This window comes from Erythrolamprus reginae, chromosome 2, assembly GCF_031021105.1.
Source record: "Erythrolamprus reginae isolate rEryReg1 chromosome 2, rEryReg1.hap1, whole genome shotgun sequence".
NCBI lineage: Eukaryota > Metazoa > Chordata > Lepidosauria > Squamata > Dipsadidae > Erythrolamprus > Erythrolamprus reginae.
This window is the reverse complement of record NC_091951.1, coordinates 16,973,910-16,995,724: the sequence shown is the minus strand read 5'-3', so window position 1 is coordinate 16,995,724 and position 21,815 is coordinate 16,973,910. Positions and strand designations below refer to the sequence as shown.

Sequence of the window (21,815 nt, the reverse complement as noted above, 5' to 3'; positions counted from 1 at the left end):
TTAGAGATTCTTTGGTTGGGCTGTTTACTATTAGCTTCTTTGGCAGTTTCTTAGTTGGGGTATTTTTTTTTATTTGATTGTTGGTCCGATAGCAACTGAAATAGCACTTAGACTTATATACCGGTTCACAGTGCTTTGTAGCCCTCTCTAAGTGGTTTTACAGTCAGTCTACTGTCACCTCCCAACAATCTCTACATGGGGCTACCTTTGAAAAGTGTTCGGAAACTTCAGATCGTGCAGAATGCAGCTGCGAGATCAATCATGGGCTTTCCAAAGTATGCCCATGTTACAACAACACTCCGCAGTCTGCATTGGTTGCCAATCAATTTCCGGTCACAATTCAAAGTGTTGGTTATGACCTATAAAGCGCTTCATGGCACCGGACCAGAATACCTCCGGGACCGCCTTCTGCCGCACGAATCCCAGCGACCGATTAGGTCCCACAGGGTTGGCCTTCTCTGGGTCCCGTCGACTAAACAGTGTCGTTTGGCGGGTCCCAGGGGAAGAGCCTTCTCTGTGGTGGCCCCGACCCTCTGGAACCAGCTCCCCACTGAGATTAGAACTGCCCCCACCCTCCTTGCCTTTCGTAAACTCCTTAAAACCCACCTCTGCCGTCAGGCATGGGGGAGCTGAGATAACTTCCCCAGGCCTATATTGTTTATGTATGGTATGTTGTGTGCATGTTTTTTAAATTATGGGTTTTTAGTTTTAATTATTAGATTTGTACTGTACATTATTTTTCTATTACTGTTGTGAGCCGCCCCGAGTCTATGGAGAGGGGCGGCATATAAATTTAATAAATAAATAAATCTGGGTCCTCATTTTACCCACCTGGGAAGGATGTAAAGCTGAGTCAACCTTGAACCTTGTTAGGATCGAAATCCTAGCAGTGAGCTGAACTATCCTGCAATGTTGCATTCTAACCACTGCTCCACATTATTAACCTTGGAGTTAATATCAACTTTGGAGTTAATAAGGTCTATTCACTCCAAGGCTAACATCAAATCAACAATCAAGTAATCAAGAAACTGCTTAGAATTAAGAGGCATGAGAGACAATAAATATTTTGGAAGTTAAGCTATAGAGGTTAATTTGGGAATAAAATTGAAAATTAATTGGTAGTGGACCCAGGAGGCAAAACTTGGTTTGGAAGAGGCAGCATCAGATGAGTAACATATACCCAGAGTAAAGAGTTATGTATACAGAAAAGACAAATATGATTATAGAAGAGGCACTGCTAGTTTAAAAACAGCATTTGGCATCAGTCTGTTAAATATGAGATGAACTAGGATAAGAAGCACTCAGGGAGAGGTAAAGAGGGAGAAAGTAGAAAGGTGAAGGGAGGGACGAAGGAGTGAAGTAGTAGTAGGAGAGGAGTAAGAAGGTAGAAGGAGGAGTTAGAAACAGAAGGATGGGAGTGTAACAGAATGAAGGAAAACAGACTGATAAACAGGATAAAAATAGGTGTGAACTAGGGCGTTGATTTTGATGGGTTGAACAAAAATATATAAATATGTATGTTATTAACATTTTAATGTACAGTGATCCCCCGTTTATTGCGTCCCCAACCATTGCGAACAGGGTACTTCGCTATTTTTCAACCCGGAAGTCAAAAATACCATCTACGCATGCGTGCCCTGCACGCATGCGTAGATGGCAGCGGCTTTCCTGGGTCTTCCCCCTCTTGCTGGCGTCAGCGAGGAGTTTCCCCACCGCCCACGCAAACTCCTCGCTGCCGCTCGCCCGCCCTTCGCCTGCCCACGCCGTTCGCTCCCCCCTCTTGCTGTCGGGAGGGCGAGAAGCCCTCCCCAGCACCCGCTCGCCCGCCCTTCGCCCTGGCGGAGAAATTCCAGCCCCCACCTGGTCCCGCCCGATCCTCCTCCCTGAGGCAGCTCGCCCTCCCATGGCCGCTTCCTCCACCCTCCATTGCAAGCCCTCGCCACCGCAGCCAACGCGCGCTGCGATCTTCAAGCCCGGCTCCTTTCGGCCCAGCATCCCGGGCCAAGCAGCTGCCTTCCGTGACTGAGCCTGGCTGGCCCGGAAGATCGTAGCGCGCGTTGGCTGCAGCGGCGAGCGAAGCCAAGCCGGCAGCAATGTCGCCGCCGGTGCAGCCAACGCGCGCTACGATCTTCCGGGCGAGCCAGGCTCAGTGACGGAAGGCAGCCGCTTGGGCCGAGAGGAGCCGGCCTTGATCCGCCAATGCGCGCTACGATCTTCCGGGCCAGCCAGGGTCAGCGGATCAAGGCCGGCTCCTCTCGGCCCAAGCCGCTGCCTTCCGTCACTGAGCCTGGCTCGCCCGGAAGATCGTAGCGCGCGTTGGCTGCAGCTGCCCGGTTTAGCCAGGACACGAGCGGCGAAATGACTTGGAGGAATGTGAAGCTGAAACCGGCCGGTTTCAGCTTCACATTCCTCCAAGTCATTTCGCCCGAGCTCCTTTCGCCTGCGGCTCCCAGCAGCACTTTGAATCCAGCAGCTTCTGCTGGATACAGGCGATGGGGGGGCGAGCTGCCACACCCCTGGCTTCCGCACCGCTCGTCCCACCCACCGCCCGTATCCAGCAGAAGCTGCTGGATTCAAAGTGCTGGGGTGGGGGGCTGTCGGGACACCCCCCCCCCACCCCAGCACTTTGAATCCCGCCGCTTCTGTTGGATACAGGCGATGGGGGGGCGAGCTGCCACAGCCCCTGGCTTCCTCACCGCTCGTCCCACCCACCGCCCGTATCCAGCAGAAGCTGCTGGATTCAAAGTGATTCAGGGAACAGAATGGAGCCTTCCGCGGCGGGGCTGGTAGGAGGGGAGCCGAGGGGATAACCGAGCCCAGCCCCGTGACATTTGTTTTCCTGCCGCCTGCAGCCGAGTGATCGTGGGCTCCTTCGCAACCTCAGAGAGCTTCCTGGTTTTCGTGAGCTTTCATGCCCAGGAAGCTCTCCGAGGTTGCTTAGGAGCCCAGGATCACTCGGCTGCCGGCGGCAGGAAAACGAATGTCACGGGGCTGGGCTCGTCTCCCCCCCCTTAGCAGCCCCGCCGCGGAACGCTCCATTCTGTTCCCTGCCGGCCCGATTGAGCGGCCAGCGGTCTCCATTCAGGGAACAGAATGGAGCCTTCCGCGGCGGGGCTGGTAGGAGGGGAGCCGAGGGGATAACCGAGCCCAGCCCCGTGACATTTGTTTTCCTGCCGCCTGCAGCCGAGTGATCGTGGGCTCCTTCGCAACCTCAGAGAGCTTCCTGGTTTTCGTGAGCTTTCATGCCCAGGAAGCTCTCCGAGGTTGCGAAGGAGCCCAGGATCACTCGGCTGCCGGCGGCAGGAAAACAAATGTCACGGGGCTGGGCTCGTCTCCCCCCCCCCTTAGCAGCCCCGCCGCGGAACGCTCCATTCTGTTCCCTGAATGGAGACCGCCGGCCGCTCAATCGGGCCGGCAGGGAACAGAATTGGCTTGAGGACTCAGCTCGGAAGCTGCACGGGTGTTTTAAAAGGTCTCCGCCGGCATGGGGGGCTTCCTACCACCTCCCGAACCCCCAACTCGGGTTTGGGGGGGTGCTAAGAAGCCCCCCATGCCGGCGGAGACCTTTTAAAACACCCGTGCAGCTTCCGAGCTGAGTCCTCAATCTTCGGCTCCTCGCTAGCGCTGTGGGAGTAAAAACACCGTCTGCACATGCGCAGACGGTGTTTTTACTTCCGCATCGCTACTTCGCGAAAACCCGCTCGTTGCGGGGGCTCCTGGAACCGAACCCTCGCAACGAGCGGGGGATCACTGTATATGCGTTGATATAAAAGTGGAAATAGTGGAAAAAAATAAAATAGAAACATAGACACATAGAAGACTGACGGCAGAAAAAGACCTCATGGTCCATCTAGTCTGCCCTTATACTATTTCCTGTATTTTATCTTACAATGGATATATGTTTATCCCAGGCATGTTTAAATTCAGTTATTGTGGATTTACCAACCACGTCTGCTGGAAGTTTGTCCCAAGGATCTACTACTCTTTCAGTAAAATAATATTTTCTCATGTTGCTTTTGATCTTTCCCCCAACTAACTTCAGATTGTGTCCCCTTGTTCTTGTGTTCACTTTCCTATTAAAAACACTTCCCTCCTGAACCTTATTTAACCTTTTAACATATTTAAATGTTTTGATCATGTCCCCCCTTTTCCTTCTGTCCTCCAGACTATACAGATTGAGTTCATTAAGTCTTTGCTGATACGTTTTATGCTTCAGACCTTCACCATTCTTGTAGCCCGTCTTTGGACCCATTCAATTTTGTCAATATCTTTTTGTAGGTGAGATCTCCAGAACTGAACACAGTATTCCAAATGTGGTCTCACCAGCACTACATATAGGGGGATCACAATCTCCCTCTTCCTGCTTGTTATACCTCTAGCTATGCAGCCAAGCATCCGACTTGCTTTTTCTACCGCCCGACCACACTGCTCACCCATTTTGAAACTGTCAGAAATCACTACCCCTAAATCCTTCTCTTCTGAAGTTTTTGCTAACACAGAACTGCCAATGCAATACTTAGATTGAGGATTCCTTTCCCCCAAGTGCATTATTTTACATTTGGAAACATTAAACTGCAGTTTCCATTGCGTTGACCATTTATCTAGTAAAGCTAAATAGTTACAAAAAAAGAAAAAACTCTGCCAAAGAAGGCAACAGCAAACAGCCCAACCAAAGAATCTCTGAAGACCAAGTGGCCCACTAACCCTGACAGCGCAAGCCACTGGAATATAAACTTGACAGCAAACCCCACTCCTTAGTGGCCCTGATGATGTTACCTAGTTTGGGTAATGAAACGTCTTCAAGAAAGCTCACAGAGCCCCAAGGACCTCTCATTTCAACCCTGAGCTCCAAATATTCTCCTTCGTTAGAGATAACATAGCTTGGAAGATCTCAATCTCCAGGTGAGTAAAAATAAACTACTCTGAAACAACTCCTCCTGTGATGTCATTTGTGGCTCCCTGGGCTGGAGATCAACCTTGCCTGACTCAGGCACTTATCTGCACAAGTGTTCAATATACTCTGCTAGGGGTGGGGCATGATGGCCCTTATATGATTTGTGGACTCCAACTCCCAGAATTCCTGAGCTACCCATGCTGGCTCAAGGAATTCTGGGAGTTGAAGTTCACAAGTCATAAGAGCCGTGGTGGCGCAGTGGTTAGAATGCAGTACTGCAGGCTACTTCTGCTGACTGTCGGCTGACTGCAGTTCAACAGTTTGAATCTCAGAGGCTCAGGCTTGACTTAGCCTTCCATCCTTCCAAGGTGGATCCTGCAGTTTTCCCTGCAGTACCGACAGATTCGGGTGAAATCCCTAGCCTTAACAGGCCTGAGCCTGAACAAATCAGTACCTTTCTTCCGGCTGCGGAACCCCTGGGCGGAGCCGGGCAAGTAGCCCCTCTCTGTCGTTCAGACAGGGATTGGCGGCCACCAGGGTATCTTTGGGATTACTTTTTGTGCTAACGTAAGGGGAAGGAGTGTTATGTATCTGCAGCCGATCTGATTGGGTAAAACCTTCCCTGCAGCCATTGGCTGTTGTTGGGGAAGCCCTGTTTGGGCAGGCATAATACAGTTACATGATTGGTGTTTCTGTCAGCAAAGTTCCTGTATAAATAGCTGTCAAGTTAGTTGTGGCTGAGTTCTGCCGACCGATTTCAATAAACCAGTTCTCACTATTGCCTGTTTCCGAAGGGGTCTTCTTCCGACATATTATAAAGCACTGCGAAGTGGTGTATTAAGTCGAATGGCTATTGCTATAGTTCCCTGCCTATCTGCATTCAACCTCTTCCTGCCTATCAAAGATCCCCAAGTGACAATTGTCTCTTTGCTCTCTGGACTACATGCCATCACAGATGCATAGATCAACACACTTCATACAGTTGTATTTTGATGGAGGCACAGCCAGTTCAAAAAGAGTCCTTCCCACGTAGATCCGTGAACTGAATATTCTGCACATCCCTGCAATGGATCAGAGTTTAAAACCAAAGGACTGGCGTTGTAGCGTGGCCCAAACGGATCTGCAAGGAAAATTTGCATGAGAAGTTAGCAGCTGTGGAAGTGAGTCGCAGGAAAAAGTTCCCTTTTTGCAATTTGTCAAACCATGCAACTTCCGTCATTCACCTGTGAGGATAAGATCGATGTACCCACCACAGAAGGCAGCCTAGAATGACTGGTGGGAAATACAACCGAGAGAAACCCTAGAAATAATAATCCGGTCAGCCTGCTCAAGTCATTGGTTTGGGGATAGTTTGTCCCCAAAATGTTTTCATAGTCAGTCTGGAGGAAGAAGAGTTGAGCGAGAACTAGATCCAGTGTTGCTAAACCAGGGATGGCAAATCTTTCAGTCATATTTTGGAATGGTTGCAATGCATTGTGGGCCCATTGCAGTTCAAGGATGTGCCATCACTTCCAAACAAGGCAATTCTGGGATTAGACCGTGCAGGAGAGATCATTGTTAAAGTCTACCATCCATCACAACCCCTCCTGCCCCAGCTGATTTTGAGTTATGACATCAGAGCAGTTTCTTGGGTCTTAAAGAAATAGGTCAGATAACTTTGATTATGATGAGCTATCCTTAAATCATAGAGCTTTAAAAGTTCAATTTTGTAGGAACCCACAAGGGATCTTGATATACTATGGATGAGTAATCCTAAATTCCTAGTATCATCAACATCATCTTTTAATGACCCCATAAATCCTTGCAAAGATGGGAGTCTGGGCAACCGAATGGAGCTAGCAAAGCGTTTTCATGGCCCATTGCCCTTCCTGTTGCCCATGTGGAGTTTTGTTCAGCAGACATATTGTGCCAGAGAGAGAAATCACACAGCCACCAGATTGTGAGACGAGACCTCCACTCTAAGTCACCCCATCATTCCTCCTAAATTCCTAGCAAACCTGAGATGGGATCCTTGAGTCGCCATCTCCTGCTGAAAGACTTCTGCAAAATTCCAGGCATTTCTACAGATCCTCTCACATCTCTGGTCCTCATTGAGAAGTGAGGTCACTGTGCAGAATAATGCTCTTCTCGCTCCAAGAATTAAAATTAGGGTCTGAGGATCGCCAAGATGTGCTGTGAGCTGAAGATTCAAATCCAGTTCCCAGCCCTCGAAAGTGGGGTTGGCAAAAGAAGCCATTGGAAACACTGGACAACCACAATGGGCCAACACATCAACAAAACAAAAACAAAACACGCACACAAACACACACATATGGAGTCTGTTCTACACAAATCTCTCTCCACAATGATTTCTATAGTTTTTTCTCCGAAATCTTTCCATTATAAGGGCTCCTTCATTCTTCTGTTCCCCTTAAAAATAAAAATCCAAAACCAGAGTAATTTTCAGACTCCTAGCGTTTAAATCCCATCTTCATCTGCGTGGATTCTTTGATGCAAAGTAAGGGAATACGCCCAACAGAAACACTTTCCACATTCCAGGCATTTATATGGCTTCTCTCCGGTGTGAATTCTTTGATGGCAGCTGAGGTATTTGCTGGTGCTAAAGCTCTTCCCACACACCAGGCATTTGTAAGCCTTATCCACAATATGGATCCGCTGATGGCAAGTCAGGTACCTGTTAGTGCTGAAGTTCTTTCCACACACCAAACATTTGTACGGCTTCTCGCCGGTGTGGATCCGCTGATGCGAGGTTAGGCTGGTCCCTCGGCTGAAACTCTTCCCACACTCCGTGCATTTAAAGGGTTTCTCTCCCGTGTGCGTTATCTGGTGCAAGGTGAGGGAGTTGGCCCAACAGAAGGTCTGCCCGCACTCCAAACATTTGTAAGGCTTCTCTCCGGTGTGGATCCTCTGATGGGAAAGGATGTACTTGCTGGTCGTGAAGCTCTTCCCGCACTCCAGGCATTTGTACGGCTTCTCTCCCAAGTGGATAGCCTGGTGGGAAATAAGGCTCGTGCGTCTCCGGAAGGTCTTCCCGCACTCCAGGCATTTGAAGGGTTCTTCCCCCGTGTGGATTCTGCGATGCGAAGTCAGGCACTGGCGCGTAATGAAACCTTTCCCGCAGTCCAAACATTGGAAGGGCTCCTCCCCGCGGTGAAGGCGCTGGTGGTAGCTGAGGCTGGTGCTGTGGACAAAGCGCTTCCCGCACTCGGCGCACTTGTACGGTTTCTCTCCGGTGTGGATCCTCTGGTGGGACATGAGGTATTGCCGGGTGCTGAAGTTCTTCCCGCACACTGAGCAGGCGTGCGGTTTCACGCCGGTGTGACTGCGCAGGTGGTAGTTCAGGCTTGTCCTGTGACTGAACTTCTTGCCGCAATCGGGACACTTGTAGGGCTTCACCCCGGTGTGGTGCTGGCGATGGTAAGTGAGGCTGGTATTGTGGATGAACCTCTTGCCGCACTCTAAGCATTTATACGGCTTCTCCCCTGTGTGGATCCTTTGATGGGAGGAAAGGCTGGTGCTCCTACTGAAAGTTTTCCCGCACACCAGGCACTTGAATGGCTTCTCTCCCGTGTGGATGATCTGGTGTAAGGTCAGGGAATTGGCCCAGCAGAAGGTCTCCCCGCACTCCAGACACTTGAAGGGCTTCTCCCCGGTGTGGATTCTCTGGTGGCAGGAGAGGTATTGCCTGGTGCTGAAGCTCTTCCCACATTTGGCACACTTGAAGGGCTTCTCCCCGGTATGAACTCGCCGGTGGCAGCCCAGGTACTGCCTGGTGCTGAAGCTCTTCCCGCACTCCAGGCATTTGTAGGGCTTCTTGGTGGTGTGGCTCTCCCAGTGAGCGATCAGGCTCGACTGGCAGTCGAAGGCCTTGCCACAAAGAAGACATTGGCTCCATTCGATCCCGTCTTCTAATTTTTCACGGATCGGAAGCTCGTAGAATTCGGTGTTATAAGAACCTGGAGATTCATCCTTCACTCTGCCAACTTCTGTTGGTCTCTGCTTGTCCTCTTCTTCGCTTCCAATTTTTCCAAACAATATCTCATAGATTTCTCCATTTTCATTCTCTGGCCAGTTACTTCCTGGGGGAGGGAGAAACAAAAAGATTTTTGGTCAATTATAAAATGAAGTCTGACATTTTACATTCCTCCCTTCCTTCCTCCCTTCCTCCCTTCTTCAATTTTTATGCCACCCTTCTCCTTAGACCCAGGGCGGCTTACAACATGTTAGCAATAGCACTTTTTAACAGAGCCAGCATATTGCCCCCACAATCCGGGTCCTCATTTTATCCACCTCGGAAGGATTGAAGGCTGAGTCAACTTTGAGCCGGTGATGAGATTTGAACCACTGACCTTCAGATCTACAGTCAGCTTCAGTGGCCTGCAGTACATCACTTTACCTGCTGCGCCACCCCCTTCCTTCCTTCCTTCCTTCCTTCCTTCCTTCCTTCCTTCCTTCCTTCCTTCCTTCCTTCCTTCCTTCCTCTAATCTAACCTAATTTAATCTAATCATGTTGTCTGTCAATCTAATCTAATCTTTGCAATGTCTGTGTCTGTCTTGTCTGTCTGTCTTGTCTGTCTGTCTGTCTATCTATCTATTATATTTTTCAGAGTGTAAGGTGCACCTTTTTACCTCCCAAAAGAAGGTGAAAACTTGGATGTGTCTTATACACCAAATGTAGCCCCACCCATCCACCCCCAATCTTTGGTCTCTGCCTGCCAGCAATTTACCTCCTTGCAGCAAACAGCAGCAGAGTCTGCTTAGCACAAGCCACTGATTATCTGCCTCCCGACACTCAGCTGATTGATTGGCAAGCCCACATGCTAAAATGAAAGTGAAACTAAAGCTGCACAGAAGAAAATTGCTGGAGGGATCAGACTCAGCTGAAACTGGCTGTTTTTTGCTGCAAGGAAGTAAGTCAATAACTATAAATGCCTATGGAATGTTCAAATTATTACTTATTTTTTAAAGACTGCTTTATTATTAACTTAACAAGTGAAGAAGCTATTTAAAATAAATGCTTGATCTGATGAGGCTTAGTGCTATTGTATCTTCTTTTAAATAGCAGAGAATACTTCCAGAAAGCCACATCAAAGGCCAACTATGAAAACATAGAATCTTATCTCTCATCTCTTGACTGGACCACAATATTTTCTGGCTGTATCAGTGTAGATGATACAATATATTACAATATATTTTTACTCGAGATCCAAAGAATCATAAAATTATATGTACCTCTAATATTCACCAAAACCAAGAAAAATAAATTACCCATAAAAATAAGAAAGCTACAATCCAAAAAAAGATTACTCTGGCGTAAAAGTAAAACAGGCCATGTTGCAAACTTTAAAAACCGCTATAAAAATTTATGTCACCAAATAAAGACTGAATGTACCAACTATCACATTAATCAAGAAGAAAACCTCCTACGTACAGAATCAACTCGTGCCTTCTATAAATTTGTAAACAATAAACTCAAAGACTCTAGATCCATCCCACCCCTTAAAGGACCTAATGATAAAGAGTATAACAATGAAACAATTAAAGCCAACCTCTTTAACACCTTCTTCAGCTCTGTCTTTGTTAACAGCAATGGCTCATGCCCAGCATTTTCTAGTCGCAACTCAGTAACTAACTTCAATGATCTAACACAAATTGACCTCTCCCCTTTTCTAAGAGGTCTGTAAGGGGTGTGCATAAGTGCACTTATGTGCCCAATGTCCCTGTTCTACTGTCTTATTATCCTTTCTATTACTACGTTCTACTTATATTATGTTAAGATAATATGTATTATAATACTATACTTGTTTGACAAATAAATAAATAAATAAATAAATATAAATCAATTTTAAAGATCTGTAAAAGTGTAATCTGAAATGTAACAGTGTCCTGTTTCAGTATTAAGATAAGTTAGGCCAGGGACTTTCAGGACTGGAACAGCTTGTAGGCCGGGAGGAAGTAGGGCAGGATGGCCAACAGTGGCTAAGCAGTGAACACGAGAGACAGCTCAGGTAATGAGCAAGGGTCACCTCTTCCTGATCCTTGAGCACGGAGAGTGGAGACAAGGCGAGAACAGCGCAGACTGACCCACTGCTCGGGAGAAGAGCACCCTGTCCCTCTTCACAAGGTACATCTGGGGACTGAGAGTTAAGGAGATACTGTGGGGAGAGGCATTTGTCAGGACAAACGCTGAACTCCTGAAGTGTTGAGTGCCGATATTTGAAATTTCTTGGATTCTTTCTGGATTTCTTGCTTGGCAGCTTTGGTGTTTATGTCAGGCTTAGCAATCCTGGGTGATATTTCATTGTAGTACCATATAAGATGAAAAATAGAATGTATTACTATATAAGGTAAAAGGTAGAATGTTCCATTCACAACCGAGCTAATGTTGAGTCATTGGGTATGAACTGCAACCTGATTGGACCAGGGCATTATAAGATGCAGATCAACTTCACCATTCTCTTGTGGTCGTTGGTGGTCGTTTGCTATTGGTGGGGGCTGTTAGTTGGCAGGCTAGAGCAGTTTGAGCGTGAGTTAGATTTTGAGTAGAACTGATCGTAGATTGCTTGAGTATCTGCTTGTAAGTAAGCTGACTATAGCTGATGTAACTTTCCTGTATATATAAGACTGAAGATATTTTTGCACTAGTAAATAGTATCTGTATAAAATTCCTGTATCTAAATTGAAGACTGAGGATATTTTGCACTGAAGAGTAAAACTACTGTTTTCTACAAACGTATCTCTGTTCATTTATCTGGTTCATTAAATTGCCACACAATATATATTCAAAGTGTTGGTTATGACCAGAATATTTCCGAGACCGTCTTCTGCCGCATGAATCTCAGCGACCTGTTAGGTCCCACAGAGTTGGCCTTCTCCGGGTCCCGTTGACGAAACAATGTCGTCTGGCGGGTCCCAGGGGAAGAGCCTTCTCTGTGGCGGCCCCGACCATCTGGAAACAACTCCCCCCGGAGATTAGGATTGCCCTCACCCTCCTTGCCTTTCGCAAACTCCTTAAAACCCACCTTTGTCGTCAGGCATGGGGAAATTGATTCTCCTGGGCCCTCTCCAATTATGTATGATCTGTATGATTTTAAATTAAGGATTTTAAATTGTTTTTAACTACAGTATTGGATTTCTATTGTTTTGTTGTTGTAAGCCGCTCCGAGTCTCTGGAGAGGGGCGGCATACAAATCTAATTATTATTATTATTATTATTAATAATAATAATAATAATAATAATAATAATAATAATAATATGATATCCCATCTAGTCCTCATGTGTTACTCTACATATATATATATCTGCACAGTTTATAGCACTGGACTGGACTATTTGCAGCCACAGGTTGCTTGAGGTGTGTGTGTGTGTGTGTGATCACTTTGGTGTGGGATTTGCCAGAAACCTGGGAGAGTTTGGGGAAATTTGCAGCACAAAAGGGGCAGTTTGAACTTCCAACTGACCGTGTTACCTCTGTGCTGTGCCCCAGGTCATCACACTTACCCAAAGAGGAGGCAATGCCACTGTTCTCTGCCATCACATCCCTGTGTAGGGCTCTTTGTTCTGGATCCAGCAGTGCCCACTCCTCCTCGCTAAAAGTCACAGAGACTTCCTCAAGCATCACCTAAAAAGCAGCAAATGTTGGCTTCTTACCATTAAAGCAGCAAGACTTAAAGACCCACTGGGACAGAACACAAGGCTAAGCAAGAGAGTGTGTCAGTACTGCGTACTGCACCGGTTGTTTGTGTCAATATATGAACTAACCAGCAATGAATGTTTGGAGGAAACAGTATAATATTACTTTAAGATCTAAGCTACAATTAGCCACAAAAGAGAGACAGATGTGCTGCTCTCTACTAGGTTGCATGAAGTTGTTGTACTGTACTCTATTGTATTGCATTGTATTGTTGGTAGCTGTTGCAGTTAGTCTTGATCAGTGATTTTCAACCTTTTTTGAGCCTCGGCACCTTTTTTTACATTTACAAAACCATGGGGCACATTGAGGGGGGGGGCGCGCGGCTAAAAACAGTTTGGACAAAAAAAAATCTCTCTCTTCCTCCCTTTCGCTCTATTTCTCTCTCCCTCTTTTTCTCTCTCTCTCCATCCCTCTTTCTTTCTCTCTTCCTTCTTTCCTCTTTTTTGCTCTTTCTCTCACCCTTGCTACTTCCCTCTATGTCTTTCTCTCTCTCTCTCTTGTTTTCTTTCTTTCTCTCTCTTTCTCTCTCTTGCTTTCTTTCTCTCTTGTTCTCTTTCTCTCTCTCTTGCTTTCTTTCTTTCTCTCTCTTGCTTTCTTTCTCTCTTGTTCTCTTTCTCTCTCTTTCTTTCTCTCTCTCTTGCTTTCTTTCTCTCTTGTTCTCTTTTTCTCTCTTGCTTGCTTTCTCTCTTGCTTTCTTTCTCTCTCTCTTGCTCTTTCTTTCTCGTTTTCTTTCTCTCTCTGAGCTTCGCGGCACACCTGACCATGTCTCACGGCACACTAGTGTGCCACGGCACACTGGTTGAAAAACACTGGTCTTGATAATGCTTGCTATATTGCTGTGTGCTAAAGTATTGCTGTGTGCTAAGATATAGCTGTGCGCATAATACTGCTGTGTGCTAAGATATTACTGTGTGCTAATAATATACTATATTGCTGTGTGTAAAACATTGGTCTATGGATTGTGTTATGGTATTGTATGGAGCTGTGTGTAATATTAATGGTTAGTGCTGTATGTTTAGAATTGTATCTGATAACTTATTTATTTATTCAATTTTTATGCCGCCCTTCTCCTTAGACTCAGGGCGGCTTACAACATGTTAGCAATAGCGCTTCTTAACAGAGACAGCCTATTGCCCCCACAATCTGGGTCCTCATTTTAACCACCTTGGAAGGATGGAAGGCTGAGTCAACCTTGAGCCAGTGATGAGATTTGAACCGCTGACTTACAGATCTACAGTCAGCTTCAGTGGCCTGCAATACAGCACTCTACCTGCTGCGCCACCCCGGCTCATTTTTTTCAGGGCTGTCATAAATTTGAATGATCGTAAGTCAAAGACGACTTGTTTCTGACAGCAGAAAATTTGGATATGTATGTATCTGACTGTATATGCTGGTTAGTCTATTGTATACATTGTAAATAATATTTATACCTTTATTATATTGTTCTGTGTTATTGGCTGAACAACTATCACTGCCACAGATGCTTTGAAGTTTGGTATTCTAACATTGGTTAGCCCAGTGTGGAATGTTAACAGAGCGGCTTAATGAATTTTGCCCCATCTTTCTTGTCACAGTTGTTAAGTGGTAACACGGTTGTTAAGTGAATCTGTCTTCCCCATGGAGTTTGCTTGTCAGAAGGTGGCAAAAGGGGATCCTGTGACCCTGGGACACTGCAATTGTCATAAATACAAACCAAGTGCCAATTTTGATCACATGAGTACAGACATGCTGCAATGGTTGTAAGTGTGAAACATGGTTAAAAAGTCATTTTTTTTCAGGGCCGTCGTAACTTTGAATGATTGTAAGTCAAGGACCACTTGTTTCTGACAGCAGAAAAATTCTTTCGAATCCAAGGAGATGAGTCCCAAGTTATCTTTCTGAGAGATTATTCCCTTACCTGATCCAGCTGTGCAGAAGATGGGTTACATCCAGTGGGCAGCTGTGGTTCATTCCCTGGGGTGGGGGAGAGAAAAAAAATGCAAAGATTATTTGATTTCTGGGATCTGGAAGATGAATTCAGTGTCAATGTTCTGACTGACGACCCAAACCAAGTAAGCACTGTTGAGATGATCCAATCTCTTAATGCAAAACTATATCAAGAACATCATTTCGGCATAGAATGAAAGCAAAACTAGCTCTGGCTGCTTCCCGGACAATACAGTACAGTGATACCTCGTCTTACAAGCCCCTTGGTCATACAAAGTTTTCGAGATACAAACCCGGGGTTTAAGATTTTTTTGCCTCTTCTTCCAAACTATTTTCACCTTCCAAACCCAAGCCGCCACCACTGGGATGCCCCGCCTCCGGACTTCTGTTGCCAGCGAAGTGCCCGCTTTTGCACTGCTGGGATTCCCCTGAGGCTCCCCTCCATGGGAAACACCACCTCCGGACTTCCGTGTTTTTGCGATGCTGCAGGGGAATCCCAGCAGCGCAAAAACGGGTGCTTCGCTGGCAACGGAAGTCCGGAGGTGGGGTTTCCCAGCGAGGGGAGCCTCAGCAAAATCGCAGCATTGCAAAAACATGGAAGTTCGGAGGTGGGGTTTTGAGGACTTCCGTGTTTTTGCGATGCTGCAATTTCGCTGAGGCTCCCCTCGCTGGGAAACCCCACCTCCGGACTTCCGTTGCCAGCGAAGTACCCGTTTTTGCGCTGCTGGGATTCCCCTGCAGCATCACAAAAACACGGAAGTCTGGAGGTGGGGGTTCCCATGGAGGGGAGCCTCAGGGGAATCCCAGCAGTGCAAAAATGGGCGCTTCGACTGGCAAAAGGGGTGAGTTTTGGGCTTCCACGCATTAATCGTTTTTCCATTGATTCCTATGGGAAACATTGTTTTGTCTTACAAACTTTTCACCTTACAAACCTCGTCCCGGAACCAATTCAGTTTGTAAGATGAGGTATCACTGTATAATTAAAAGTATCAAATCCTCCCTCCCCACATTAGTACAGGTCATACTGTCTGATTAGTTGTCCAGGTGTTGCTATGGGAAAACCTCCATGATTCTGGCAGATATCTGTTGGAATGTCCTTGGTTCCCATGAGATATTATATTTTTTAAGTATAAGACGCACCATTTTCCCCTCTAAAAGAGGCTGAAAAATTGGGTGCATCTTATACTCCAAATGTTTATTTATTTATTTATTTATTTATTTATTAGATTTGTATGCCGCCCCTCTCTGCAGACTTGGGGCGGCTCACAACAACAATAAAACAATTCATGACAAATCTAATAATTTAAAAAACATTTTTAAAAAACCTCATTATTAAAGCAGACATACACACAAACATACCATACATAAATTGTATAGGCGCGGGGGAGATGTCTCAATTCCCCCATGCCTGACGGCAGAGGTGGGTTTTAAGGAGTTTACAAGAGGCAAGAAGGGAGGGGGCAGTTCTAATCTCCAGGGGGAGCTGGTTCCAGAGAGTCGGGGCCGCCACAGAGAAAGCTCTTCCCCTGGGAACCGCCAAACAACATTATTTAGTCGATGGGACCCGGAGAAGGCCAACTCTGTGGGACCTAATCGGTCGCTGGGATTCGTGCAGCAGAAGGCGGTCCCGGAGATATTCTGGTCTGATGCCATGAAGGGCTTTATAGGTTATAACCAACACTTTGAATTGTGACCGGAAATTGATTGGCAACCAATGCAGACTGCGGAGTGTTGGCGTAACATGGGCATACCTAGGGAAGCCCATGATTGCTCTCACAGCTGCATTCTGCACGATCTGTTTCCGAACACTCTTCAAAGGTAGCCCCATGTAGAGAGCATTACAGTAGTTGAATCTCGAGGTGATGAGGTGGTGAGCAGTGAGTCCCGGTCCAGATAGGGCCGCAACTGGTGAACCTGGGCAAACGTCCCCCTCGCCACAGCTGAAAGATGGTTCTCTAATGTGAGCTGTGGATCGAGGAGGACGCCCAAGTTGCGAATGTACCTTTTACTAAGATTTTTAAAGCCCTAATGAGGAGCTAACAGGATCTTCTGTGCTTTGCTAGCTAAGCAATCTTCTTTTTGCCAGGTTCTTTCATTGCTGCTCCCTTTGATAATCAGCTGAGCCTTTTTTCAGCCCTAATGAGGTTTAAAGGGCAAAAATCTTTTGCTTTTGCTTGCCTTTTTCAAGAGGCAACTGGACTTTCTGGTTTTTATTTTTTTAAGGCATTTTACTTCTCATCCAAGAAGCTTCTTTGGAACTGATGAGAAGCGAAATATCTTCAGAGCAAAAGCAGGAAATCCAATTGCCTCTTGAAAAAAAGAGCACATTTGGAATAACTATACTGTATTTTTCAGAGTATTAAGATGCACCTTTTTCCTCCCTAAAAGCAGCTGAAAATTTGGGTGCATCTTATACTGAGTGTAGCTTTTTTGAAACTTTTTTTCCCAGCCCTAACTAGGTGCTAACGATCTTCTCAGTTGTTACTTTGCAGGCTTTTTCATTGTTACTCTCTCCAAAGAATTTTTTTCCAGCCCTAAGTCTTTGCAGGCTTTAAAAATATATTATTATTATCATTATCATTATCATTATCATTATCATTATCATTATCATTATCATTATCATTATTATTATTATGTCAGTACAACACAGCAAACAAGATCACTATGCTGGATTTCATATTTCATCACCGGTCGGGCGCTTCCCAAGCACCTAGGACTGCGCGATGTAGCGGCGAATTATGTTTGCTGATCCCAGTAAAGCGGGATCGGCAATTATTATTATTATTATTATTATTATTATTATTATTATTATTATCATCATCATCATCATCATCATCATCTTGTTGTTGTTGTTGTTGTTGTTGTTGTTATTATTATTATTATTATTATTATTAATTAGATTTGTATGCCGTCCTCCGAAAACTCGGGGCGGCTCACAGAGTAAATATAAAAACACAGCATACAATACAAATCTAATACATTAAAAAGACCTATAGCTACAAGCCCTATGTATTACTCAATCAAATGGTTGCTTTACTTGCTCTGAATATGTTTCTTTTCAGCCCTAACCAGGGGCTAACGATATTCTCAGCTCTTGCTGGCTTGCAAGCTCTTTCACTATTAGTCTCTCCCAATAAGGTTTTTTTATCCAGGGGATAAAATAATCTGCTGAAGCTGACCAGACTAAGAACGCTAGCCAGATAAATATCTGGTAGGCAGATCCCCCCCCCCCCTATTTTCCTCCCAAAAAACTAAGGTACGTCTTATACTCTGGTGCATCTTATACTCTGAAAAATACGATGTGTGTGTGTGTGTGTGTGTGTGTGTGTGTGTGTGTGTGTGTGTGTAACACTATATATATAGTGTTCTAAGGGGTGGCTTTAACTCTCAAGTGTCCCCCCAGCCAGCATTCTGGATTCTTCGTTCATCATTGTGAGAAATGGAACTTTATTCTTGTAAAGAAAAAGAGCAAAGATGTTACATAAGAGGAGTGGAACAATGGAATGGGAGCAGCAAGATTGTTGTTTGCCTACAAAAAGGATTTGTATTTATATGGTGTATTCAAATGATCATATTGCTTTGGGTTGGTGACCTCAAAATTCTCCCACCATTTGCCCTTCTGCAAAAGAATATAATAAAATGCTTTTTATTGTTTATTCAGACTCCTGGTGATTTCTTTGGGGTATTTTTCACAATAATTCCATGCTGGCTGGGGAATTCTGGGAGTTGAAGTCCATTTGTCTTAAAGTGGCCGTGCTTGAAATACATGAATCTAAACCCACCCAATGAAAAAAAACATTTCATTTCTTGTCATCCAGGTTTTCTGTCTGGGAAAGACAGCATTCTGCTTTTGTCTTGAGATCTTTTTATGATTCTGACTATCTTGCCAGTCCCAAAGATATTTTTTTCCGTTCCCCACTCTCCTGTCAGAACTGAAGAAGCTTCTTGGATGACAAGCGAAACATCTTCAAAAGAAAAAAATGCAAGGAAGTCTAATTGTCTCCTGAAAAAGCACCTTTGGGACAACCATGACCTAGATGACTAAGAATTTCTATAGACTCACGATGACAGCCTCACCATGACAACTCTAAAGTGTGCAATAGGGTTGATATTCCTGGAGGGGTCTGTAATATGGTAAATGATTTAGCTTTACTAGATAAATGGTCAAAGCAATGGAAACTGCAGTTTAATGTTTCCAAATGTAAAAGAATGCACTTGGGGAAAAGGAATCCTCAATCTGAGTATTGCATTGGCAGTTCTGTGTTAGCAAAAACTTCAGAAGAGAAAGATTTAGGGGTAGTGATTTCTGACAGTCTCAAAATGGGTGAGCAGTGTGGTCGGGCGGTAGGAAAAGCAAGTAGGATGCTTGGCTGCATAGCTAGAGATATAACAAGCAGGAAGAGGGAGATTGTGATCCCCTTATATAGAGCGCTGGTGAGACCACATTTGGAGTACTGTGTTCAGTTCTGGAGACCTCACCTACAAAAAGATATTGACAAAACTGAATGGGTCCAAAGACGGACTACAAGAATGGTGGAAGGTCTTAAGCATAAGACTTAATGAACTCAATCTGTATAGTCTGGAGGACAGAAGGAAAAGGGGGGACATGATCGAAACATTTAAATATGTGAAAGGGTTAAATAAGGTTCAGGAGGGAAGTGTTTTTAATAGGAAAGTGAACACAAGAACAAGGGGACACAATCTGAAGTTAGTTGGGGGAAAGATCAAAAGCAACATGAGAAAATATTATTTTACTGAAAGGGTAGTAGATCCTTGGAACAAACTTCCACCAGACGTGGTTGGTAAATCCACAGCAACTGAATTTAAACATGCCTGGGATAAACATATATCCATTGTAAGATAAAATACAGGAAATAGTATAAGGGCAGACTAGATGGACCATGAGGTCTTTTTCTGCCGTCAGTCTTCTATGTTTCTATGCCCCAAATTTCAAATAGCTGTTTAACCCAGATTTATGTTTTCATTGAATCACAACAGAAAAGAAATTGGTATAATTTTAGTTATGCTTACCAAGCAAAAAGGAAAAGCTGGAAAAGGGCCTCCAAGCACTTACCTAATGGGATGTCAATCTTGTCCACTTCTTGCTTGATCCGCCTCACAGGTAGCTTTGAAGGAGGCCCTTGCGTTTTTTCCCCTTTTTCTCTGGAAAAGTTGGTGGGTTCTGTCACAACTCGGTCCTTCAAAGAAAAAAAACCCTGATAAACCCCAAAGAGAAGAGAGAAAGTCGAGAAAAGAAAGGCAGATAGTAGGAACAATGGATGGAAACTGATCAAGGAGAGAATTCAACCTAGAAATAAGGAGACATTTTCTGACAGTGAGGACAATCAACGAATGGAACAGCTTTGCCTCCAAAAGCTGTGGGAGCTTTTCTGGAGGCTTTCAAGAAGTGATAAGACTGCCATTTTTCTGAAATGATACAGGGTCTCCTGCCTGAGTAGGGGGTTGGGCTAGAAGACCTTCAAGGTCCCTTCCAACTCTGTTAATCTCTAAAATCTCCAAGGTCCATTCCAAATCTGTCAATTCTATTCTGTTCCCTAGAATTCTGTTCCGTTCTATATTTGTATGTATGCATGTATGCATGTATGCATGTATGTATCTATCTATGTATCTATCTATGTATCTATCTATGTATCTATCTATGTATCTATCTATGTATCTATGTATCTATCTATGTATCTATGTATCTATGTATCTATCTATCTATCTATCTATCTATCTATGTATCTATCTATGTATCTATGTATCTATGTATGTATCTATGTATGTATGTATGTATGTATGTATGTATGTATCTATCTATCTATCTATCTATGTATCTATGTATCTATGTATCTATCTATCTGTCTATCTGTCTATCTATGTATCAATGTATCTATCTATCTATCTATCTATCTATCTATCTATCTATCTATCTATCTATCTATCTATCTATCTATCTATCTTGTTATTGGATTTCTATGCCGCCCCTCTCCAAGGACTCAGGGCAGCTTACGACATATAAAAAAAGAACAATAAAACACAATACGCTAAATCCAATTAAGTAAAATTAAATAAAATCATTAACTATATTAAAAATATATCATACCCATTCAAACAGCAACCATACATAACATTCGTCGGCCAGGGGGTTAGGGTCTAATCGCCCCAAGCCTGGCGACATAACTGAGTCTTAAGACTCTTATGGAAGGCGAGGACGGTTGGGGCAGTACCAATTTCCGGGGGGAGCTAATTCCAGAGGGCTGGGGCCCCCACAGAGAAGGCTCTTCCCTTAAGTCCCGCCAAGCGACATTGTCTAGTTGACGGGACCTTTATATACTCTAAAATGCAGTGAGCAGAAAGCAGCTGAGGGATGCTCAAGCGAACCATCTCAAGTGGCCCTGTTCTCACCTGCTGCCTCTTCTCCTCCGCCTGGCTCAGCAGAAAGCCTTCGGCCAAGGCCACTGCCTGGGAGCTGGTCTCTGCCTTACATTCCCGCACCCAGTTCTTTATCTCCGGGGGGAGGATGGCCAGGAACTGCTCGAGGATCACCAGGTCCAGCATCTCAGCCTTGGAGTGCATCTCCGGCTTCAGCCACTGGTGGCAAAAATCGTGCAGTTGGCTGCAAACCTCTCGGGGATCCTTAGCATCCTGATAGGCGAACTGCCGGAACTGTTCTCGTCGGGTATCAGAACTCGGTATGTCCTTGATTGGGACCTTCTGCACCCCAGATTCTCTGCTGCTCAAATCCCGTAGATTATAAGGAGTCTTTTTGGCTTCTGGGCAGGCCTTCTTCTTCCCCGATTTCTTCTCCGGTCTGCGATCCAGCTCGGACTGTGATGTGGCCATGTTTGGTCTGTCTTGCAAGGTCGTTTCTGACGGCATAGTTCAATGCTTTTTCTTCCTGAAACAGTAGCAGTGTGCCAAGTCCAAGCAAGCCCTAGAAGGGCTTGGATGGACCCTTGGGAAAGAAGACACTGTTATGCAGCTCCAACTGCAGCTCCTCTGCCTGCGGACAAGCGGGAAAAAAACAAGACTTGATTCACACGTTGCGGGTAGAAACCTTAAACCCAAGTTAGGAAAAGATAACAGCTGTATTCACATGATCTGCCTGAGCAAAGAAATTGTATTTATTTATTTATTTATTTATTTATTTATTGATTGATTGATTGATTGATTTGACTTCTATGCTGCCCCTCTCTGAGGACACGGGGCTACTTACAACATATAATCGAACAATGTATAGCATCTTAAATCCAATTACCCTGTTTCCCTGAAAATAAGACAGTGTCTTATATTAATTT

At 45.0% G+C, this 21,815-nt stretch overlaps 1 protein-coding gene across 2 annotated transcripts; it reads right to left on the bottom strand.

Annotated features, from left to right (window-relative positions):
• Nucleotides 1-4,052: 4,052 nt before the first annotated feature.
• Nucleotides 4,053-21,396, bottom strand: LOC139159776 (zinc finger protein 665-like). Of its 2 annotated transcripts, XR_011557848.1 has the most exons (6): nucleotides 20,923-21,396; nucleotides 19,589-19,712; nucleotides 14,486-14,541; nucleotides 12,396-12,516; nucleotides 6,118-8,973; nucleotides 4,053-6,014 (listed from the first exon to the last, which is right to left on the bottom strand). XR_011557848.1 is itself a non-coding variant. In XM_070737163.1 (5 exons), the coding sequence occupies exons 1-5, from the start codon at nucleotides 21,394-21,396 to the stop codon at nucleotides 7,352-7,354; spliced, it is 2,397 nt and encodes a 798-aa protein (XP_070593264.1). In that variant the 3' UTR covers nucleotides 4,053-7,351. The 2 variants fall into 2 exon arrangements, 1 of the variants encoding a protein (XP_070593264.1); XM_070737163.1 differs by having other exon boundaries at nucleotides 4,053-8,973.
• Nucleotides 21,397-21,815: the final 419 nt, after the last annotated feature.